The 24,400-nt window shown below is 38.5% G+C and overlaps 1 protein-coding gene and 1 pseudogene across 1 annotated transcript; both read right to left on the reverse strand.

The window, feature by feature from the left end:
* Positions 1–426: 426 nt before the first annotated feature.
* LOC132841924 (C-type lectin domain family 4 member M-like) lies at positions 427–4,610 on the reverse strand (annotated as a pseudogene).
* Positions 4,611–7,721: 3,111 nt separating this feature from the next.
* LOC132858443 (C-type lectin domain family 4 member M-like) lies at positions 7,722–16,906 on the reverse strand. The gene is made up of 6 exons (XM_060888785.1): positions 16,706–16,906; positions 11,691–12,094; positions 11,120–11,230; positions 10,865–10,971; positions 10,541–10,656; positions 7,722–7,933 (listed from the first exon to the last, which is right to left on the reverse strand). The coding sequence occupies exons 1-6, from the start codon at positions 16,854–16,856 to the stop codon at positions 7,722–7,724; spliced, it is 1,101 nt and encodes a 366-aa protein (XP_060744768.1). The 5' UTR covers positions 16,857–16,906.
* Positions 16,907–24,400: the final 7,494 nt, after the last annotated feature.

Raw genomic sequence — 24,400 nt, forward strand, 5'->3', positions numbered from 1 at the left:
ACATATAATAAACATTACATAGTGTTAAAAAGGTACAGGTTGTCATGTGTTCTGTCCTTTGGGTGTGCTTAGTTCTCCAGGTCTACTGGGACGGAAGCCAGTACCTGTTTTGGTTTTGACTGTAATAAGGGTGTGACTGGCATTTTTGTTAGGGAGTGGGTTTTGTCTCTGTTTCTTGGTAAGGGAGACTAGGGAAGGCAAATATATTTTTGTTTGGTTTTATTTTGTGTGTATAGGTTAGTTAGTCTGTAATCCAGAGTGTTTCAGTTGGTTATTATGGCCTTGGTCAAACCTGAAGTCTTCTTAAATGTGCTGTATATACAGTACCACAATCACAATATAAAAATATATCATTTATTTCACTGCTGTTATCATTTCGGATCATATTCATGTTCTGTCTGTGCCATTCCTCACACAATGCATCCCAACCCTAGACAGAAATTCAGCTTGATTTATGAATATTGTATTGTTTTACTGTGCTGTTCCACTCTATACTTAATTTCTAAAAATCACTTTTCTCACAGACCCATAATTCATTATCTGAGCATCTCCTGTCGTTCCATCTCTTCACTTTTGGATGACCCATAATCTCCCCACAGTCCTCATGATTTTTATCATTGTTCGGTTCCCCTTCATCCCAGTACCTGAAAAGAAACAGTTCAGTGTTCAGTTTTCTTCAGTTCCACACATTTAAATCAACCAATTAGTTTGTGTTCACTGAGATTCTTAACCATAGCAATAATATTGTTATTGTAGGGATGAGAATATAAAAGTGAACATGATCTTAGTATTTAGTTTATTTTATAAATATCAATAGCAGAAAACATTCTGAACAAAGGGAAGAGATTTGGGAATAAACACAGATAAAGTCTCTTACGCAGTGGTCAGTGGTGAACCATCCACCCATTTCCACACCCCCTCTTTGTCTGTGTCACTCAGACCAATCCAAGCCCGATTGCTGCTCAGATGTGTCGCGATGAAATCCTGTGATTAAGAGAATTATATATAGTATAGATGTATTTCTCTCTGTGAACTGCTGTAACTATAACACAATATGAATACAGAAGCTCATCTCTCTCTCTCTCTCTCTCTCTCTCTCTCTCTCTCTCTCACACACCTGTTCCTCTTTGCTGTTTATGATCATCAGGTCCGCTCCTCTCCTTTTACAGTCCCGTCTGCTGTTATCCCAGTTGTTCTTCTCAGTAGAGATGTAGTAAATATGGCAGTTAAAATATCGCCACCCCTCATTGATCAGTGAGACTGATTAAACAGAATAAGACATTAATACATATTCAGTAATGTTATATATAAAGTTATTAGGTAAATTGTGTCAGTAAATATGTAAGCTGTGCACATCTGTATTCGAAGTTGAGATCCAACCACAGACTTGTTCACTATTCACAGTTATGCCTAAGATTGTAAATTATTTATGTAAGTCAGCAAAGCAAGATGATGGTATGATGTTTAACAATTTTAAAGCCGTCATGGTGATGGTTAGTTATCGGAGTAGATCAAAATTACATTTACTGTCCATTCATGCTCTGAGATGAGGAGATCGTTATTACGGCATAAGATTCACTATGTATGTAAATTCAAGGAACCGTGGAGAAGCAATCTTGTGACCTCTTGTACAGTATGTGCCAACCAAAATCAGTCAAGGAGCAGCTTAGTGCCAGGATTTGGCCAGTGAGGAAGTGCAAATGAACATGTAGATATGAGATATTGTGTTTTGTGTAGTTGAGACAGTCAATAAATTTGGACAGGGCAAGAATAATATAGTTGAGCTTGCTAAAAATAGTGTGTTATTTGGCTAGTATGTAGGTGAAGCAGGAAGTGAATACAATTTGCTCTAACTATTCTGAATAGCTGGCTGAAAATAAGTGTGAAAGGGTAGAATAAAGAAAGCTGAAATGCTGTTCTTCCAGTGTGTTTGAGACAAATGGTGTAATCCACTCTCACTAGCTGAATAAACATTTAGGGCTTGACGATGAAATTCTGTTACAAACTCTTAACTTCTTTAAGCATGTACTCACCCAAATTTAAATACTCACCCGAAATCTTCTGAAATCCATCTTTTTCTTTCTGTAACTGGTCTCTCTCTTTAGTCAGTGTGTTGTATCTGCTCTGTAACTGGTCTCTGGATTCAGTCAGGGTGTTGTATCTGGTCTGTAACTGGTCTCTTGATTCAGTCAGTGTGTTGTATCTTGTCTGTAACTGGTCTCTCTCTTCAGTCAGTGTGTTGTATCTTGTCTGTAACTGGTCTCTCTCTTCAGTCAGTGTGTTGTATCTGGTCTGTAACTGGTCTCTTGATTCAGTCAGGGTGTTTTGACTGGTTTCCAACTTGGCTTTTTCTGTACTAAGGGTGTAAAATTGGATCCACAGCACTGTGATGGCAGTCAGCAGGACTTATACAGAGCAGCAACAGACACAGTGTAGTCAGTCTGTAACATCTGCTTCTTTTATTCTTTCCTCCTAATGGAGAATGGCCACAGAGATGTGTGTTTTTATTTACACATTCACAAAAGGAGAATGAAAAAATGAACAGATTTAAAATAGAAATATTAACATTGTACAATGACAATTCCAGATGGGTAGTTTGTGCTACCCAGGTGCTGGTCTACCAATTGGAAGGTTGTGAGTTTGATTCCCAGTTCCTAAAAGCTAACACTGCTGGGCCCCCGAGCAAGGCCTCTTAACCCTCAATTGCTCAGTTGTATGAAATGAGATAAAATCTAAGTTGCTCTACATAAGGGTGTCTGCCAAGTGCTGTAATTATAACAAAAAAAAAGGTAGATCAAGTTGGTTCAATGTTCTGAGCTGTGGACACTCTCAGGATAGACTGTACAGTAGGTGTGCATCAGTTAGATGCTTTCTGGGTAAAGAGAATTTGTGCAGCTTGTAGGCAGAGTTTGGGCATTGCTTCGGGGATGAACCAGGGGAACAAGGGCCCAAAAGTGAAATACTTTGCCTTAAGTGTGGCGTTACACGGGGGTTCTATCGGCTCCATCCGGACTTTTACAGGTGCATTCTCAGTGTCAACTGCAAATGGATTACTAAGCAGTCCAAAATTACATTTCTGTGCTTTTCCATGCAAAATGTGCTTAGTTAAACAGTGGTATGTAATCAAACGAGTATGTAGCACTAAATGAAGCTAGTCTGCATGGATATAGTTATGTTCATCAGCCTCGAATAACAAGCAGGAAGGTTCTTTATACAAACTTAACATATTAACCAGTGTTATTGTAATTATTTAAAACTCCGTGGACCATATTCTGAATTCCTCTGTAAATCTGCAGATTTCATTTCATTTCTATTTGTTTCTCTCAAAACATGTTGGACACTTTAATATGTAGAAGTAGAAGTTAATCAGAATGTAATAGGTCCCACTCATAATGGAGGTCACACTCTTTGTGTAATTCAAACAATCAGATTAAATATAGATAATATAGTCACATATCCACAGCCTAAAAGTACCATTATATCCTCGCATTTAAAATGTGTCTTAGACACAATATATGCACTTTACCAAGTTTCCGTGTTAAAAGAACATTTACAACTGCTACTGCAGAGAACGTTATCAATAGTTTTCCAAAAATATCATGGTCTGATATCCTTTTCTCTGCTTTTGTTTCTTTCTTGGACTGTTTCTTCTTTTTTCCCATACCGTGTAAACACAGGCTCAGCCTCCATCTTCATGTCTCCACTGTCCCTATACACTGGTGTAGTGCAGTATTTCTGTCATGGCTCTGCACCGCTATGTCTGCCTCTATTACCAGCTCCAGCATTGCACCAGAATCCACTACAGCTGAAAAGGGAACTTCCTGGTCTTGTTCAGCCCATTAGGGCCTCTGCTGTAGACAGTGATTTACTCTTCTCTGCTTTCTTTAAAAACCATAAAAAACATTCTCCTAAAAGATGGACTTATCAGTGGGGGAGATTTCCTTTATAGCGAGACACCTATACTTGGAAAATTCTTTGACAGTCATTGAGTCAGATATAACCATTTTAAGTTGCTTAACACTATGCTCAGTTTGTTTGCTCAGTCGACGTCATTGCGAAAAAATGTAATTGTAATGTTCATGCAGGAGGAAAAGACAATGTTCCACATCTTGATCTAAAAAAAACACACTCCTCTACACTCACACACCACCTGCACACTGTGTCAGTGAGTTAAACTTTCACATCGCTGTGTACTATATAATGAGTCTATATAATCCTCCTGCTAATCTTTCTCCAAGTAGATCAAGATGTTAAATGGACAAAGGTTGCATCAAAATTGGGAAGACACCATCATTCTTATGCGCTCTACACATCAGCTCATATACCATGTTCGATTGTTTGATTTTACAATTATTATGCTTTTCTATTTTTACTAGATGGTTACATTTCACAAAAGTAAATCCATTGTCAATCAGTACATACACACATATTTCTGATTGTGAGTGTATTTTACCTGAGCTCTCAGACTGCTTGAAGCTTCTGGCCCTCTGGGTCTTCAAATTGTCCTCATTCACATGAACATCTTCATATGATTGCTCGCTGTCACTGGAATCAGCTTTATTATCTGCAGCTACTTCTGCATTTGCATAAATCTCCTCACTCATCTCCATTCTTCTCTTTACAGTAATCCTGATCTTTCACTGCTGTAGTTCTCAGTCTTTATAAACTCACTTGCACTGGTATATGATGTATAAAACTACATTCAGAGTGACTGTCTGGAGACACACTGCCTGACTGACTGGTGTGCTGATGTTATGTTAAAACTTTATTTCCTGTTTTTTTTTCTTTAAACTTCCCAACAAGCCACAAGTGTGAACAATGTTATTTTAGGGTATGACACTGACACTCTGTGAAGAACCTTGACACAGGAAGGCTTTAATGCAGCAACATATGTCCTTACATAGTCATGAACGTCACGACAGAGAGAAAGCCTCTGCACTCAATGGTGGCTCACTCATTCAGAAGTCTGCCAGTGGTTCAGAACTAACCAAAATATGGTGTGTTTGCACTTTTTTAGTACACTAGTTTCAAGAAAAATTAAAGAACTGCTTACCTTAGTGGTTTAAAATAGTGTAGTAAGGTTAGTAATTATACTAGACTGATGTCCAACGTTACAGCCAGAATTCCTTGCTTGTAATTCCTTGACATGTTTGAAGTAGAATGTAAGAGTAAATAGTCAATCAGTCAATCAGTTTACACATACTTCATATTAACACATGTATACAATCAGTGGCCACTTTGTTAGGAATATTATGACATTTATACAATTATTCAATAAGTCAATCAGGTTGCACTAGCTTGTCTTTTGTTAAATTCAAATTTATTTATTTGTAAAGTGCTTTTTACAATTGACATTGTCTCAAAGCAACTTTACAGAACATAAACATAGAACAAACGGTTATTATAAAGAATAAAATAAAGATTAATATAATACAAAATTCAAGATTAATATTAGATATATTTAAATGTGTTTGTATTTATGAGCTACTAGTAACAGTACATCCATCTAAATGGAAGTTGAAGTGTGAGAGCTTCTGTTTCCTGTTTTTTTGGCCCGATAAGTAGTATTTCTGTCTTATCAGAGTTTAAAAACAGAAAATTACAGGTCATCCAATCTTTTATCTCTTTAATGCACTCAGTTAATTTAGACAATTTAGCTACTTCATCTGGTTTTGATGAGATATATAAATGGGTATCGTCAGCATAACAGTGGAATCCAATCCCATGGCTTCTAATAATGTTCCCTAAGGGAAGCATGTATATCGAGAAAAGCAAAGGTCCTAGAACTGATCCTTGAGGGACCCTATAATTACTGTAAATGGCAATAAACTAGAGGATTCACTATTTAATTCTAGGAACGTGAGCTCAGCATCTCCCAAAGCTGAAAGGTTTGTGTTGGTTTGAGTTGATAATTCCTTTACTAAGAAGATCATTGATCTGTTTCCTAGAAACTAAAAAGTCTACAATTACTGTTTTCTAAGAACAGCCCAAAATAGGAAATGGGAAGTCTTGCTGTCATAAGAAGTTGCTGATTATCCATAAAAATCTGCCAGTGGTTCAGAACTAACCAAAATATGGTGTGTTTGCACTTTTTTAGTACACTAGTTTCAAGAAAAATTAAAGAACTGCTTACCTTAGTGGTTTAAAATAGTGTAGTAAGGTTAGTAATTATACTAGACTGATGTCCAACGTTACAGCCAGAATTCCTTGCTTGTAATTCCTTGACATGTTTGAAGTAGAATGTAAGAGTAAATAGTCAATCAGGCAATCTCTCTCTCTTTAATTTTTGTATATAAATCTCTGAAACCAAAGCTACAGTCACTTAAAACCTTCTGCTGATGTATAAGTCAATGCTGTGTGGGATTGTGTTAAGCTTGTGCTTTCACAAATGTCAGGATTCTTGGGTTCCAATGATAGCTTATTATGTAACCCAAAAATGAAGTTGTGGTACAATGGATGTCTGATTTAATAAACAAATAGTGCTGTAGGAAGCAGAGACATAAAGACCATACATGGGTCACACACTGTTCTTTTGATTTGGAATAGATCAGGATGTCGTCAATGTATTTTATTATGTACTGGTTGAGTAGAACCTGACGAATCTCATTTATTAATTACTGGCATGTTATTTAGTTTATAAGGCATGATCATTTAATCACAGTGCACCCTGATGATAATATTGATGGGAATCATTGATTCCCTTCTCAGTTAACATTATAAGAGCTTTGCAGTTCTGGTTTACTAAAAATTAAGGCCTCTGTTCCATCATGGATGGTACCAGGGGTAGGGGTAGAAGGGTGCTTGACCATGATGCCATGGAGTCATTTATAGTCAATACAGGGGTGTAGTCCACTGTCTTTCTTTGCCACAAATAAAAAAACTGGCAGCTGCAGGGGAGGTTGAAGAATGTATTGATCAACAAGCAGCTAAGTCATCATTGGTAATTTGTCATCAGATGTAATTTTCCATGGCTTGGGTCTCTGGTATGGATAAAGGATAAGCAATAGCAAAATTAAATGTCTGGTGTGGTGGTAGCTTGTTGGCTCTTGATTGAAGACCTCCATTAAGTTGTAGTATTCCAAAGGAACATTAATAGTTTTGTGGGTGGCTGGGCTTTCCATGGTTGTGGTATGACACAGTAGTGGCAGGTGTGGTTTCAACATCGAATAGTCGATGTTCCAGAGTAACAGTCTGATGGATTATGTAACCATCCCCAATTGGTTTGTTATTTACAGTGGTAATCTTGAGAGAGGAAAGTTGGAAAATTGAGGTCAAGGGCCAGTTGGTGATGAAAAAGATTCAATGCAGAGCTGGAATCTGCATTGAATCTTCAGCTCTGCATGAATAAGATTCAATAAGATTTAATAAGATTCCAGCTCTGCATGAATAAGATTCAATAAGATTTAATTAAATTCTTAAATGTGCAGTTTTTGTCACACAGCACAATGCCACAGATGTCGCAAGTTTTGAGGGAGTGTGCAGACCAGCCACGTGGACAGCTGCTGTAACAACCGATTTGCATAACCAAAGAATTTCTGCACAAACTGTCAGAAACCGTTTCAGGGATGCTCATCTGCATGCTCGTCTGCATGCTCGTCTGCATGCTCATTGGGGTCTTGACTGCAGTTTATCTTCGTAACCGACTTGAGTGGGCAAATGCTCACATTTGATGGTGTCTGGTACTTTGATGAGGTGTTCTCTTCACGATTGAATTCTGGTTTTCACTGTATAGGGCAGATGGCAGACAGCATCATGTGGGTGAACGGATTGCTGATGTCAACGTTGTTCATTGAGTGGCCCATGGTGGCAGTGGGGTTATGGTATGGGCAGGTGTATGTTATTGACAACAAACACAGGTGCATTTGAGGCCCATTGTTGTGCCATTCATCCACGACCATCACCTCAAGTTGCAGCTTGATAATGTTGCAAGGATCTGTACACAATTCCTGGAAGCTAAAAACATCACAGTTCTTGCATTGTCAGCATACTCACTGGACATGTCACCCATTGAGCATGTTTGGGATGCTCTTGATCGGCATATACAACAACATGTTCCAGTTCTTGCCAATATCCAGCAACTTTGCACAGCCACTGAAAAGGAGAGGACCAACATTCCACAGCCCGCAATCAACAACCTAATCAACTCTATGGGAAGGAGATGTGTTGCACTTCCTGAGGCAAATACTGACCAGATACTGATGTTTCATGAGTGGGTGCATGGGGGTTTTGGTGGATGGTTGGTTACACATGAGATTATCCAGCCTGATGGTCAGAGCTATAAACTAGAATGGGGAAGTGACTTGTCACTTGTCAAACTCATTTGCAGTTTGAGGTAAGTGATGTAAGTGAGGTAAGTTGCTGGTGTCAAAAAGCCAAAATTTCACCTAGATGTGCTAAGATGGCTTTAAGCTGGTGAAACTCTGCTGGAGTCAAGTTAAGCAAAGTATTCTGCAAGGCAGAAGCCGAAGCAGGAGTAGAATACACATGTGTAGTTTATTTAAAAACATAAGCCTACAATCCAAAACGTGAGATGAAAAGTTTAACAAGAAACAGCAGAGTTCGACAACCAGGATAGCAATCAGCATGGTAAACAAATCAGAAATACAGAATCAAACAGCGCAAAATTGAAATAACAGAAACGTGGTCAAAACAAAGAAATCAAATAAGAGCCGTACTTTTTATTTGAGGGTAAAGTGACATGTTTGAATGATTTGATCAAGCCACAATTTTTCAAATCCAGTCCCAGCTCCGGAATTACTGTCACCAAAACCAAGGAAACATTCTGAGGTGATCAATTTTGAGCTTAATGTGAGTAACAAAATGAGCCCTTTATCTCCAGGTACAAACTCTGGTAGCTAGTTAACCCTGTTATGTACAGCCGGATTTGACCTTCTTGCACCTGACACAAATTCCGTGTTATTTGCCTTAAGGTGTGGAAATTTCACTGAATTTCACTTCTACTGGTAGAAAGTCCCTCATCCCAATTTTCAATAAATTACTGTTAAGAAAAATTAGAAAGGAGAAAGGTTAAATGTTGAGAAAATATAGGGAGATAAAAAAAAAGAAATGTTGAAGAGATGTATATATTATCGTACATTAAGTATATGCTATATTATATTGTGTTAGAGGTAGAGAATTTCTGACCTCTAAGCAGAGTAGAAGTTGGAAACATTTAAGATGTTTAAGGGGGAAGTGTGAATAACCACACTAAAAATAGATGCTGCGTTTACCACAACTGATCAACAGCCAATGTAGAAGTAATATATGTCATTCAAAAACAGTATATTAATGCAGACTAAATAAATGTTAAAGTTATGCTAAATGCTAAAAGCTAAATAAATAAATGCTAAACAAGCTTTATTTATTTTAGAGAAATAACAAGACAAAAATACTCCATGAGACTTTCTTATGAGATCTTTCTAGAGATAAGGGAAACACCAAACCACTAACCACAGGCTTAGTTGTAAAATAAGAAATATCAGATCCATGTTGAGGTCAAAAAAAAAAAAAGAGTCACTGTGTAGAACCTTTCTGTTTTAGTTAAATACTGGGTGTTTTTTCACATTTTAAGTGCCCTGTCCTTTAATGGCATTCAGCAGTTGCTCATTTGCAGTTTGAAGAGAGGTAAGTTGCTGGCAAAATTTTACCTTGATGCGCTAAGGCGGCTTGAAGCTGGTGAAACTCTGCTGGGTTCAAGTTAAGCAAACTGTTCTATAAGACAGAAGCCAAAGCAGGAGTAGAATCCTCATGCATAGTTTTATTAAAAAACATGAGTATCCACTTTGTGGGATTTACTTGAACAAGCGAGACCCCAACCCTGACCTGTTTTGATTTGCCCTTTGCCTTTCCACAGTCACTCTCTTATTAAAAGTGCATTGTTGTTATATTGTTATTAATATGTTTGAATGTATGATGTGTGTGCTGACTAATTGGCTCTGTTGTTGTTTTGTTGTTGTAATAAGAAATTAATAAAACTTTAATTAAAAAAAACATGAGCATACAATCCAAAACAAAAAGAGAATAACAAGAAACAGGCAGAGTTCGATAACCAGGATAGCAATCAGCATGGCAAACAAATCAGAGAGACAGAATCAAACAGTGCAAAATTGAAATAACCGAAACTTGGTCAAAACAAAGAAATCAAAAAAGATCAGTACTTCATGAAGCATATGTGACGAGGGTGTGGAAATTAAGTCCATTAACCGAGTGTCCCTGGTGGCAAGGAGGGGAAGGTGTTGTGGATGCCGTTACACATGCAATAAAAGCATCTTTAAAAAAATTTTAACTATCGTTTAAGCATTGCATAGAATAAAACCCAAACTAAAGTATGTAAAAAATTTAGCTTGATTTGTAAATAACATTTTACATGTTCCACCTTACTCCATCAAGGGTGTATCCTGCCTCGATGAGCGATGACGCCTGAGATAGGCACAGGCTCCCCGTGACCCGAGGTAGTTCAGATAAGCGGTAGAAATGAATGAATGAATGAATGAATGAATGTTCCACCTTTTACTCTAATTAATAGCTAACAATATCTCACAGATCCATAACATTTTCATTGAGCATCGAAGATCATTCCAGCCCTTTAGTTGATTACCAAAAATCTCTACACAGTCCTCATCGCCTATATTATTCGGTTCCCCACTTTGCCAGTACCTGTAAAGCAGAGATTTAAAAACAGATCATTGTACAAGTATGTTTAATTTCACACATTTCGATTGTGATGAGAATATAAAAGGGAATTATCTGATTTTTGTCCATTTAGTCCAAGCTTGTATAAAATTACCAGTCAGCAGTAAACTGTCAGCTACTTCTAATATTCTAAGATATTTGGGAATAAACACAATAAATACAAGTCTCTTACGCAGTGGTCAGATGTGTAGTATCCACCCATTTCCAACTGCCCTCTGCATCTGTGTCACTTAGACCAATCCAAGCATGTCTGTTGCCCAGATGTGTCATGATAAACTCCTGGAATTAAGAAAACATACAATATTAAATTATTTTTCTCTCTAGGAATTGTCTATAACAAGAACTATAACAACACAATATGAACACAGAAGCTCAGTTCTCTCTCACTCTCTCTCTCTCTCTCCCTCTCCCTCTCTCTCTCTCTCACCTGTTCTTCTTCGTTGTTTATGATCACCAGGTCTGCTTCCTTCCGTCTACAGTACTCTCTGCTATCAGCCCAGTTCTTCTCTTTATTAGAGATGTAGTAAACACTGGAGTTGAAATATATCCATACTGGATCCAGACCATTTCAATAAAAAATGTAGAAGAAAAAAACAGTCTCAACATTAAGTAAAAAGTACAGTCAGTTTAATTAGAAAAGACTTCATCACTGTGTTATTATTTTGTAACAATCTTACAATCTTAGATTATTAAAATATGACTGTTTACTGGCAGGTTACTGGAGGTCAGTCACATTTCCTTGTATTTTAGCCAGTTTTCATACACACATGATATTAACACATGTACTGTATACCATCACTGGCCACTTCATTGAGAACATCACAACCTTTATGCAATTATACAATATGTCAATCATGTTGCACAGGGGGTGTATATAAGCTCCATGACTGATTTTAGACACTTTTGGAATGAAATTAGCTAACTATTAAATAACTGAATTATTAAGGTACTGTATCATGGTAGTATTATTCACCCGGTTTATAAATCATCTGGAGCTCCTCTTTATCCCTCTGTAACTGGTCTTTCTCTTCAGTCAGGGTGTTGTATCTGGTCTGTAACTTCTCTTTCTCTTCAGTCAGGGTGTTGTATCTGGTCTGCAACTGGTCTTTCTCTTCAGTCAGGGTGTTGTATCTGCTCTGTAACTGGTCTTTCTCTTCAGTCAGGGCGTTGTATCTGGTCTGTAACTTCTCTCTCTCTTCAGTCAGGTTGTTGTATCTGGTATGAAACTTCTCTTTCTCTTCAGTCAAGGTGTTGTGACTGGTCTCCAACTTGGCTTTTTCTTTAATAAGGCTGTTAAATTTGATCCACAGCACTGTGATGGCAGTCAGCAGGAGAACACACAGCAGCAGCAGACACAGTGCAGTCAGTCTGTAACATCTTCTGCTCCTTGTAGTTTCTCCTCCTAGTGGAGAATGGCCACAGTGATGTGAGCGTTTACAAATAATTTTCACATTCACAACAGAGGAATGAAAAAATCAGCAGACTTTAAACAGATCATTTATTTGTAATTTTTTTTTATAGTATCACAATTTTAAAACAACAGCCCAAAAAAGGAAAGGGGCAGTCCATATATATAGTTATTTATATATATATATATATATATATATATATATATATATATATATATATATATACGTATATATATATATATATATACGTATATATATATATATACGTATATATATATATATATATACATATATATATATATATATATATATATATATATATATATATATATATATATATATATGGTGGGTTACATATTATAAAATTACATTTTGATTAATTTTGGTTGGGTGACGCAGGTGGATGCATCATTAATGATGCAAATATTAACTACATACTCTAAATATGAACTTGTTTTAAATGCATTTTTCATCAGGCAGACAGGCACTTAGTTGCAGAGTCTGAAACAAAACAAAATGGAGGAAAGAAAAGTACCGTGTGGGAAAGTTTTAGCGAAGTGATTAGCGAGTGCAGGGTATGTAATATGCAACGGCTGTGAAGCGGTATGTGTGTATGACAGCCACAAGTCTGGTACCTCAAACATGGTACATCATTTGTGTGCTTGTTAAGTCAGACAAACACCTTAAGGAATTACACCTGTCGGGACAGCAAAAAATTAGCACTGGAAGTTAAATCCAAGTTCGTAAATGCATGTGTGGACCTGTGCTGCCTAGATATACACCTCTTTGATGTTGTCTCTGGAAAAGGATTCCTCCAAGGCCCAAACACTAATAAACATCTGAGCCAAGTGTGGCACTGTTGACGCTGAGACTGTCATACCTCATCGCCAAACTATTTGAGACCAGGCAAAGCAACAGGCTAAAGGAGAAAGATACCAAACAATTAACATGGTGTTTCTCTTTTTTTTTTAAATTTAAAAGACACTGTGAGCCCAAGTTTGGATATCCATCATAGCTACTCCTTCTCTGTTCTCGAACATCCAACCTGCTTAATGAGAAGATGCTCCTAACTCACCACCTTTCTCTGTCCCAGATTTAAATCACTGGATATGTTGAATCCAAAAGACAGACAAAAGGTGATGTGACAGGTGAGCCCGTAAACCAGAACGCAGAACGGACCTCACAAGCAACAGAAAAATGTAAATTTTATAAAAGATAAAATATTCTGAATTATTCTGAATTATACCTTGAAAAGATTAGGCACTAATAGCCGATATCCAGTCAGTGCTCAGGCTAAGAAAATGTTATTTGTGTTTGTTTATGTGCGTTCACCTGTTCGGTAAGTTGACAGAAAGGGTGACATTTCAGGAAGTAAAGGAAGTAAAGCCTGGTGTTTATGCTATTAATAAAATGTAGCTTAATGTGGCCAAAGAAGAACCTTTTGTTTCATTCATTAATAAATAAATAAATAAATAAATAAATGGTCATTTAACAGCATCTGTTCAGCGTATTATGCACCAAATGTGATGTTTAAGAATCATCTATTGACCATATCAGCATGCTGAAAACTAAGATTTAGAATAACTGTTAGTCAGAGAAAATTATGGTGGGGGTGGGTGGTGGGCGGATGATTTATTTGAAGCAGCGGATTCGGGTGACGTTTGAGTTGATCCGTGCATCTCTAAATATGTATACGTATATAAGCCATAGGTGGACAAATGGACCAATCTAAAACAAGAATAAAGCCTACTGTTGATAAGCACCAAGAAGCCCTGAAAGGATACCTTTGATAGCCTTGCTAGCTGTTTATTGTCCTTGTTTTTTTGTTTGTCTCAGTTCACCCGGTTTACTCTAGCTCACTTCATTTTAGAACAGGCAAGATAGAAAAGGCTACAGACCCCAGGACAGGTGCCACCCATGGTTATTCTGGTTAGTTTAATCAAGTGTCATCTTGATCTTAATTTAGTGGCCTGTCTGACGGTCAGGATAGGGCTCAGCAAAAACCTCTGGCATGCAAAAGTCCATATATGTATGTTAGGATTTGACCAGGGGGATAGGAGGCAAATGTGACACAGAAGCCTCTTGGAGTCAGTTGAAGGGTGATTTATTAGTGCACACACGTGGTAACAAACCCCAACACACAGTGAAAGTAATAAAATAATGCAAAAAGAAAAATAAAACTGTACAAAATTTAGCCTATATACAAAACATTTACAAGCTAGTTCAGCTAAATCGATTGACCTGAACAACATCAGCCAGAAAACAGCATTTACTATAGTGATGTTACCAGTGACACCGAAGCTCCGAGGCGTGTGTCAAAAAAATGAACCGATTTTCATTGAAGCTTTGTATCGTATTGTATGTATTGTATTCGTTCTGGCAAAATCACGTGACCAATGACGTCCGACGCTTCGTTTCACACACACCCACGTGACTGCTTCGTTATCTGATTCAAAGGTTTAAAATTGTACGCGACACGCAGCGCCCCCTTGTGTTGTATTGGAGTATTGCGTTACACGGAGTTAGGAGAGCTTATTGTTGCGAGTTGTCAATGGAGCCTGTTACAAAAAGATCGCGTTCTGAAATGTGGGAACACTTTCATTTGATTTCGCCCAATAAGGTGGATATATATGGTTTTGTTGTGAAGCCTATATTTATAACTTCACTCATCATTGGGCAATTATATGATTCAGTGTAACATTTAATGTCGTATATTTTGTCATATATATATTTATTGGATAGTAGTAATAAGTTGAAAAATATAGAAATGCAAGAAAAGCCTTTTGTGCACCTTAAAACCATGATCTTTTTTTAAATGGTTCACACTGTATACTTTTGAGACAGATCTTCTGTCCAAGATGTAGCCAACAGCCAAGGTTAAAGCCTACTTTTAATTTTATTCAATTGTTTCAGTTTTAGGGGGGCACGGTGGCTTAGTGGTTAGCACGTTCGCCTCACACCTCCAGGGTCGGGGTTCGATTCCCGCCTCCACCTTGTGTGTGTGGAGTTTGCATGTTCTCCCCATGCCTCGGGGGTTTCCTCCAGGTACTCCGGTTTCCTCCCCCGGTCCAAAGACATGCATGGTAGGTTGATTGGCATCTCTGGAAAATTGTCCATAGTGTGTGTGTGTGTGTGTGTGTGTGTGTGTCCTGTGATGGGTTGGCACGCCGTCCAGGGTGTATCCTGCCTTGATACCCAATGACGCCTGAGATAGGCACAGGCTCCCCGTGACCCGAGGTAGTTCGGATAAGCGGTAGAAGATGAATGAATCAATGTTTCAGTTTTAATTATTACAATAATTAAGTGGTTTAAAAGTGCTGCTGTTATTTTATTATTGTCAAAATAGGAATACAGTCTCTCTCTCTCTCTCTCTCTCTCTCTCTCTATTTCAATTTACAGTAAGTGTGCTTTATTGGCATGACAAAAACTGTACATCTGTATTACCAAAGCATTTGCAGCTGTGCTGCATACAAATAGTACAAAAAGTTATCTTTATTACATTTTTGTTTGGAGTTACCATGCATATGCAATGGAACATGCTTTGGTCATGTATTTAAAATATTGATTAATTTATTTATTAATCTATCCATAATTTGTCAATCCATTAATTTTTGCTTCTAAAATTAATACGTTTGGTTGTGGAACATTCTGGTGCTTTCACCAGCAGAGGTCCTCATCGAGCTCTGATTTGAAAAGCTTTGAGTAATGAACCTCTTTACAATACAGTTGGGTTGAAAGCTTCACTTCACCATCACTAATTTACTATGTATACCCTCTACAAACAAAAACTCCTACAATAACCCACCCCGACTGACTGTGTGGGAGCCATTTTATACTCTTAGTCCCACCCCTGGATCTAACCATTCTGAAATTGGTAGGGGGTTTCTCCTCTGACTATAGGGACATTGACAACAATCATTGGCAACAAAATATACATTAATGAAAATAAATAAACACAAACAGACAATTCAACACACATGTCCAACCACCATTAAGACTTTAAACACCAAAACAACACATTTTCATACAGGCATGAACTGGTCACTCATGTGATGTCACACAAAAGTGGCTGCTCAGCATGGTAAGTGTATTAAATTCCCTGGTTGTATATTGCACAGGTTTGGTTCAGGAAAATGGAAACTGGTGAGTGTTTGCAATCTTTGTGTGTGTGTCTTTGTGCATATATTGCCTAATAAATGATAGTAGATAAAAAGTTGTGTCTGTGGTTAAGTCACAGTGCCTTAACCTCATCTTACACTGTGACAATGCATATAAAGTTTTCATACATTTATGATCACAATTGTATAAAACAGTCACATTGTATGAAAAACCCTACTGTTAATCATACGGCTGCTTGTTTGTGTTAGTCATATGCTATTTGTGTCTGTGTATGTGTGCATGCGTTGTGTATGTGTGTGTAACTGTACTGTATGTGGTTGTTGCTGTCAGTTCAAATAACACAGTGTCTTTTAAAACAATAAACAGATGCATTTAGTTCAACTTAACAGATCTTTTTTAATAGAAGTTTATATTTTATACAAATAAATAAAATAGATATTATATTAAAGTTATGTATACACTTATTTCTAAGTGATTTATTTTACCTGAGCTCTCAGGTGGCTTGAAGCTTCCAGTCCTCTGGGTCTGTAAATTGTCTTCATTCACAGAAACATATGATTGCTCGCGGTCACTGAAATCAGCTCCATAGTCTGCTGCTACTTCTACATTTTGATAAATCTCCTCACTCATATCCATTCTTCTCTTTACAGTAATCCTGATCTTTTACTGCTGTAGTTATGAGTCCTTATAAATTCTCTTGTACCGGTATATAATCGTCTACAATTACACTCAGAGTGGCTGTCCAAAGACACGCTGCCTATGGGATTTTTTTATCTTTCTGCTATGTTCAATCTCTATTTCCTGTTGTATTCAACACCTGCAACAAACCACATGTGTGATCAATGTGGGTGTAAAACTGACACATTTTGAAGACTCTTAAATTAAAATCATGATTATTTGCTCTGTACTTATTCATGGCTCACTCATTTTGTGTATGTTGCCCATTGTTTCAGAACTAACCAATATAAGTTCAAAAGTAATCAAAGTGGTATTTCTTTAATCAAACATCTAAAATATATATATATATATATATATATATATATATATATATATATATATATATATATATATATATATAATTTATTTTTTCTTTTTTTAATTAAAAACTGGAATGACGTGATATCCAGTTTAGCATTATACAGCTGTTTGAGTTTCTGGGCATACTCACTTACTGTAGGTTTACACCAAGCTGTGTGTGTGTGTGTGCATGTGTGAGTGACTTATAGATTTTATATAGGAATTAACGGTGAAAATGATTTTCAAGGTCACGTCATGCTATTTTGCCTGAACTGTCACTGGGTTTGTGTCTGTATTTTCTGGTCACCTTAGTGTTATGTTGATCACACTGTCACTATTTTGATGCAATTAAAATAAAATTTGTTTTTGATAACACTTATTTCAATTTCTAAACCAGGACTCAACGTGGCCCCAAGCTGGTGTCAAGAACAGGCTGAGGCAAGCACACACTCTGATCCCCTGCGTATCGTCCTGTTAGCCAAGGTCTCTGGAAAACAAGTTAGATGATCTCAGGACCAGATTAAATTTCCAGAAGGACATTTGGGACTGCAGCCTCTTCTGGTTCCATGGCTGAACCCCGCGGTACCTGACCGCACAATACAGCCACCCCAGTTTTCCTCAGGTTACTGTATAGAACAATTGAGTCAAAAAAAATCAATGGGAATTGTAGTGTGTAGAAGGTAGTTCCTTCCAATTTGCCCAAAAGACATCTAGGACGCTGTAAGGACTTTTGCCGGTATATAATAAGTCAAATTGGAAAAACCCTTTGGAAGTTTGTAGGACCTTTCTGTTCTGCATCACCTTAAAAATCAAGAAAAATAGGGGTGGGAGAGTGCAGCATTAGGCTCATTTTGCTGACCATTGAGTATTCTTGTAGAACGAAGACATTGTCCAAGGGGAAATCCCTGAGGCTCAGGCCTATGATTCTGCAGCACACTTAAAGAGGTCTATAAACACCTCCAGATCATTCAGTGACCCATTCTTTGTTAGCACTGTGTGGAGTGTGGCAACCTCAGATACAATGAGAGTACCAATTGGTTGCACTGAGCTTCAAAATTTCAAAAAAATTATTTTTAATAAACAAATTGCAACTGAAGCATGTTCCCATTCAGATTTAAATATTTAAATGCTTAGGGGTTATACTATATGAGGAATAAATATGACTTTACCCCTATGACTTATATAAATATATATATATGTGCTATGTAATGAAAAGAAGCGAACAAAACGTAAGCTAAGATGCATTAAACAGAAGACGTTTTAATGCTCTTCTCCAAAGTATAGGACAAAAAGTAGACTAAAAGGAAACAAATATTATGAGACACAACACAGTTGATTTTGATGCAAGAGAACATCAACATATATAAAATCATAATTATTTTACAGTTTGCCTTTCTTGTTTTTCTTATAATAAAACCTGAACTGAACTACTCAATAAACACAGCTTAATTTTTGAATATTGTATCATTTCACAATACTTAATTAGTAAACATAACTTTCTCATTCCAGATCTTATTTTCTTGAAAAATCTGCCTTATTTTGCCGAAAATATCAGCACAGTCCTCACCACCTGAATCATTTGGTTTCCCCTCAGGTCAGTACCTGAAACAGAATTTATTAATGGATCAGTGTACAATTATTTCAATGCCACATATTTAATTCAAGCAATTTGGTTATATACTCAGTAAGAACATCGTCAAGGACCCCATCCAACTAACGAGAGGGAGCCATCACCGGAATATCAACCTCCGGTTCGCACAACTTCACTTCCGGTTTCCACTTTCAGGTAAATTTTGATGGCTCTGCCGACCAATGTAAAGGATTTCTTCACCAGGGTGAGGTATTTTTCAACCACCAGCCAGATGCCTACTGGGATAACACTACCAAGTGTGCTTTCCCGATGAATCTTCTTATATGGAAAGTTCTGCATTCAGCCGCAACAGTCTGGGACGAGGCCATGCAGGTGCGTTCGTCCTAAACTCACACTTTGGCCATTAAATCTGTGAGGTCCTTGAGTAGCCAGCTTGGGGACATTCTGTCGCTGTTCAGATTATCCGCCTGTGCCAGAGCACTTAATTCAGCTGCAGACCATGCGGTAAAATTCCGCACCCTAGCCGCTCAAAACGGGTGGAATGATTCGGCTTTAAAGGTTATGTTCAGGGAAGGACTTTTACCCACTCTTCAGGCCAAACTCGCATGTCAGGGTGAGAACGTCTCCCTGTCTCAGTATATTACGCTGGCCATTTGCCTGGACAACATGCTCCACAACCAGTCCACACGCGCCCAGCCATTGCCAAGCCCTTTCACCTCCGAAGTGCCTGAACCCAGGCAGATTGGACATACTCGTATCTCTCAGGAGGAGCACCAGCAGCACCTACATCACCAGCTCTGCTTCTACTGTGGCCAAGACGTTCATCGTTTTGCAGTCTGTCCAGGAAAACCCGTATGTAAAAATGAATGTAATTTATAATTTAAATGTAACATTTAAATTCATTTAAGCAAATTTCAAAATGCACACTGAGTGTGAATATATTTTACCTGAGCTCATAGACTGCTGGAAGCTTCCAGCTCTCTGGGATCTGGATCGCCATTCTTCTCTTTACAGTAATACTGATCTTTCACTGCTGTAGTTATCAGTCCTAATAAACTCACTTGTACTGATATATAATCGTCTAAAACTACATTCAGATTGACTGAAGACACACTGCCTAAGTGACTGTATGTTGCTGTTATGTTCTGCTTTTGGGACGTGAGAGCTCAGTGGTTAAGGTGTTGGACTACTGATCTGAAGGTCCTGAGTTCAAATCCCAAGGCCACCAATCTGTCACTCCTGGGTCCCTTAGCAAGACCCTTAGCCCTCAATTGCTCAGCTGTATAAATGAGACAAATGTAAGTTTCTCTGGATAAGAATGTATGGTAAATGTAAAGTTTGCTACCCAAAAGGTTTACTCAAATTAAACAATTTTACTTACAAACTGTATGTAGGCTTTTTACAACAATACAATGAACTTCAGGCAAGGTTTGTGGCATTGGCTGTGGCAGTGTGGTGACCAAGTGGTGAGTTCCTTGTCAGTTCAGGATATCTGTGGGATATGATCCTGGAGCCAGCCCCATGTTATTTGCTGTAGAACAGGATATTTTTTTGTTAGGTGTTTCATCCACTAGTTTCCCAATAAATTCAACAAATGTTCCTGAAAAACTTTGATGTCATCAGAGCTGGGATTAAACACGACCCTATCTGCATCATCCAGAGTCCAGCAGAGCGGTTTATCCAGCATGTGACCTACCTCTGAACCGGAGCTTTCTGTTTCAGCCTTGGTTTATACCTAGGCATGAGGTAAATATTGGCATTTCCCAACCAGTGTTTGTGATTGTGCCTTGTAACTGTCTTTAAACTCAGTTTAGCAGTGGTCCAGTGTCCTCTCGCCCCTAGTGGGGCAGGTGATTTGCTGGTTAAAATATGGCACTACACATTTGAGTTTGGCACCGTTAAAATCCCTCACCACAATGTCTGAATATAATCAAGCTGAATATCCGAGGAAGGTAGAAAGGCTGACATTTCATGGTCTGGAACTCCAGGATGGGTGAGCAGGAGTGTGTAATACAGTAGGTACAATGTATGTAATGTTGCACTTGTTGTTGTTTACCATCAGACACATTACAACTCCCCTTGATTTTTTCCGACTCAATTGTTCTGTCAGTGCAGTAACCTGAGAAAAACTGGGCTGGCTGGATTGTGCGGTCTGGTACCGCTGGGTTCATCCATGGAACCAGAAGAGGTCACAGTCCGAAATGTCCCTCTGGAAATTTATCCTGGTCCTGAGATAATCTAACTTGTTTTCCAGAGACCTTGACTAACAGAATGTATAAGTCACTCATACACACATGCACACAAACACACTTGCACACACACGCACACTTCTCTGTGCTCTCAACGAAGGCGGTCGCATTTTCTCTCCCTCTCCTCCCCTCTACTTTCCCTGCTTTGCTTCTTTCGTCTCGTCTACTGTCTTATACTTTGAGAGACTCTCTCCGCACTGCTCTCCAAACTAAAATATCATGGATTTGATAAACTGGTCTCTCAATGCAATTGACACCATCTTCTCGACGACTGATAACAGGAGTTCTGCTGATTGGATTAGGCATTGCCCTGGTTTATCGAGAGAATCAGAAAACGGTAACAGCTGTTCAAAATCTCCCAAAGCTGTCCGTCATGATCGATGCAGTGGGCAGAGCGGTCAGCACTGAGGCTGGGACTAATAACCGCATTATGGGTAACATCATGGAGAAGCTCACTGCTTTGGAAAGAAAATCGGATCGATATGGAGACCAGAATGGACTAAGAGTGTAGTCGTGTAAATTGGAATGCGTCTACTCGCCCCAAGACTAAACAATCCCAATCTTATCTGCTTTCGGCTCCTCTCAACCAGCACTGGCCTCGGCCAAGGCCGCTGTTGGAACAACAATTCCCCCGGCAGAGCACTGCAGCGAGACGCTCTTGCGTTCCTCCCCCCACTTCTACAGACACCTGCTGATTGTTGACTCTCTTTGGGACTAATCAAGGTTGTCTCCATGGCAATTTGCTGTGTATCGCTATGACAATCTTGCGGACTGAGGCACACCAAGATTTGATGCCGGGAGCAACGACTCTCCAGGCCTACACTTACATACATACACACACACACACACATACATATATAAAGATATGCACTCACCCCCCACCCCCCATCCCACGCCTTCGCCGCTTTGTACCGCCAGTCTGACAAGCGGGTCTGTGACCAGCGCCGAAAGGCCGCAGGACCTGATGGCTGCTTGCCTGTGCTGGATTACCTCCACCCCCCACTCCCCTCCCCTGTTGCAAGTCATGTGTTTATGGCGTACTGTTTATGTGCTTATGTTGCTGAGGTGTTTTTTTCTTGTTCCCACACTGTACTCCCCACCGGAGGATAGTCTGGGGGTTGTTGTTTTTTTTCTCCTCCCTTCCCTCATGTTATGCTGTATCTCTTCTCAATCCCCTGTCTTCCTGTCCTGTCCTCCCCTTGTATTGTATGTATTGTATGTATGGGCAGGTTGATGGCTAATTTCGCTGGTACCTGTGACCAGTGACAATAAAGGCTACTACTACTACTACACAAAGCTTGGTGTAAACCTAAGTGAGCATGCGCAAAAACTCATAAACAGCCGCATAATGCTAAATTGGAAATCATGTGATTTATTTATTTATTATTAGATATTTGACTAAAAAAAGCACTTTCTTTTGGTTTTAAACTTATATTGTTTAGTTCTGAAACAATGGGTGACCTGCACAAAATGAATGAGCCATGAATGAGTACAGAGCAAATAATCATGACTATATACAGTAAAGACATATCACTGCTTAAAGCTTTCCTGATTTAAGAGTCTTCACAAAAGTTTCAGTTTTACACCCACATTGATCACACATGTGGTCTGTTGCATGTGTTAAAATACAACAGGAAATAGAGTTTGAACATAGCAGAAACATAGCAGGACTTCAGTATTGCTTGTGACTATGTAAGGTCATACTGTAAGTCACTGCATTAAAGCCTTCCTGATTCAAGGGACTTCACAGTGTCAGTTTCATACCCTAAAATTACACATTGTTCACACTGTTCAAACTGGCCCGTTGCAGTTTTCTAAGTAATTAAATAAAAACAGGAAATAAAGTTTTAAGATAACATTAGCACACCCAGTCATTTAAGCAGTGTGTCTTTAGACAGTCACTCTGAATGTAGCATTAAGTGTGCTTATAAGGACTGATAACTACAGTAGTGAAAGATCCTGATTACTGTAAAGAGAAGAATGGAGATGAGTGAGGAGATTTATGCAAATGTAGAAGTAGCAGCAGATAATAGAGCTGATTTCAATGACAGTGAGCAATCATATGAAGATGTTTATGTGAATGAGGATAATTTACAGACCCAGAAGGCTGAAAGCTTCAAGTCGCCCGAGAGCTCAGGTAAAATAAAGTCGCTTAGAAATTTGTGTATATGTAACAGTCTACTTATTTATTTCTGTAAATTCTTTTTAACTTCCATTAGAAAAGATATTCATCTGTGAAAATGCTGTTAAATTGAACTACATATTTGAACTGACAACAACAACCACATACACACACATACATAGTCACACACACATACACGCATGCACACATACACAGACACAAATAGCATATCACTAACAGAAACTAGCAGCCGTATGATAAACAGAGGGTTTTCCATACAATGTGATTTCTTCATACAATTGTGGTCATAAATGTATGAAAATGTTATATGCATATATGGAGGTTTTTGCTAACCCCTATCCTGACCCTCAGACAGGCCACAAAATCTCTTTAGTGTGGCCCTCAGTAAAGCAGGGTTAAGATCAAGATGACATTTGGCTAAACTAACCTTAACCAGGGTGTCTAGCCTGTCTATCTTTTCTGTTCTTAAACAAAGTGAGCTAGGGTAAGCAGGGCCAACTGAAACAAACAAACAAGGACAACATACAGCTAGCAAGGCTAACAATGGCAACCAATGGTATCCTCTTCTGCACGGCTTCTGGGTGGTGCTTATAAACAGTAGGATCCACCACTTTTAGCTTTATTCTTGTTTTTGATTGGTCCATTTGTCCACTTATAGCTAAACACCTAAGTGAAAATGTCAAAATTGTGCTTAAAGTGTCAATATTTTGTGTGGCCACCATTATCTTCCAGCACCATCTTGAGCAAGGAGTTCACCAGAGTGTCACAGGTTGCCATTGGTTCTCCATGACAACATCACTGAGCTGGTGGAGGTTAGAGACCTTGTGCTCATCCACCTTATGTTTGAGGATTCCCCACAGATGCTTAATAAGGTTTAGGTCTGGAAATATTCTTGTCAGTCCATCACCTTTAACCTCAGCTTTTTTACCAAGGCAGTGGTCGTCTTGGACAGGTATTCTTGGGCAGTATTCCAACATCATAACGACTAGGGATGAGCAAGTACAGCATTATCTGTATCTGTTAACCATATGAATTATCCATATCTGTATCTGTACTCGGAGTGGGTGGGGCTTGTCCTGAAATGGGCGGGGCTTTAACTGGTAATAATTAATTTGGTAATAAAAATAACCACGTCTGAACGAACCCACGTTTACCGGAACTCTACTGGTTAGTAAGTACG

This window comes from Tachysurus vachellii, chromosome 2 (assembly GCF_030014155.1).
Source record: "Tachysurus vachellii isolate PV-2020 chromosome 2, HZAU_Pvac_v1, whole genome shotgun sequence".
NCBI classification, from domain to species: Eukaryota; Metazoa; Chordata; class Actinopteri; order Siluriformes; family Bagridae; genus Tachysurus; species Tachysurus vachellii.

Excerpts from the sequence above, each read along its gene's own strand:
- LOC132858443 (XM_060888785.1), bottom strand. The coding sequence starts at position 16,856 with ATGGATATGAGTGAGGAGATTTATCAAAATGTAGAAGTAGCAGCAGAC. Across the intron at positions 11,231-11,690 it reads AGTTACAGAGGGATAAAGAG|AACTCCAGTGTTTACTACAT; the intron begins GAGCTCCAGATG and ends TGGATATATTTC. Across the intron at positions 10,657-10,864 it reads ACTACACATCTGACCACTGC|GTACTGGCAAAGTGGGGAAC; the intron begins GTAAGAGACTTG and ends TCTGCTTTACAG.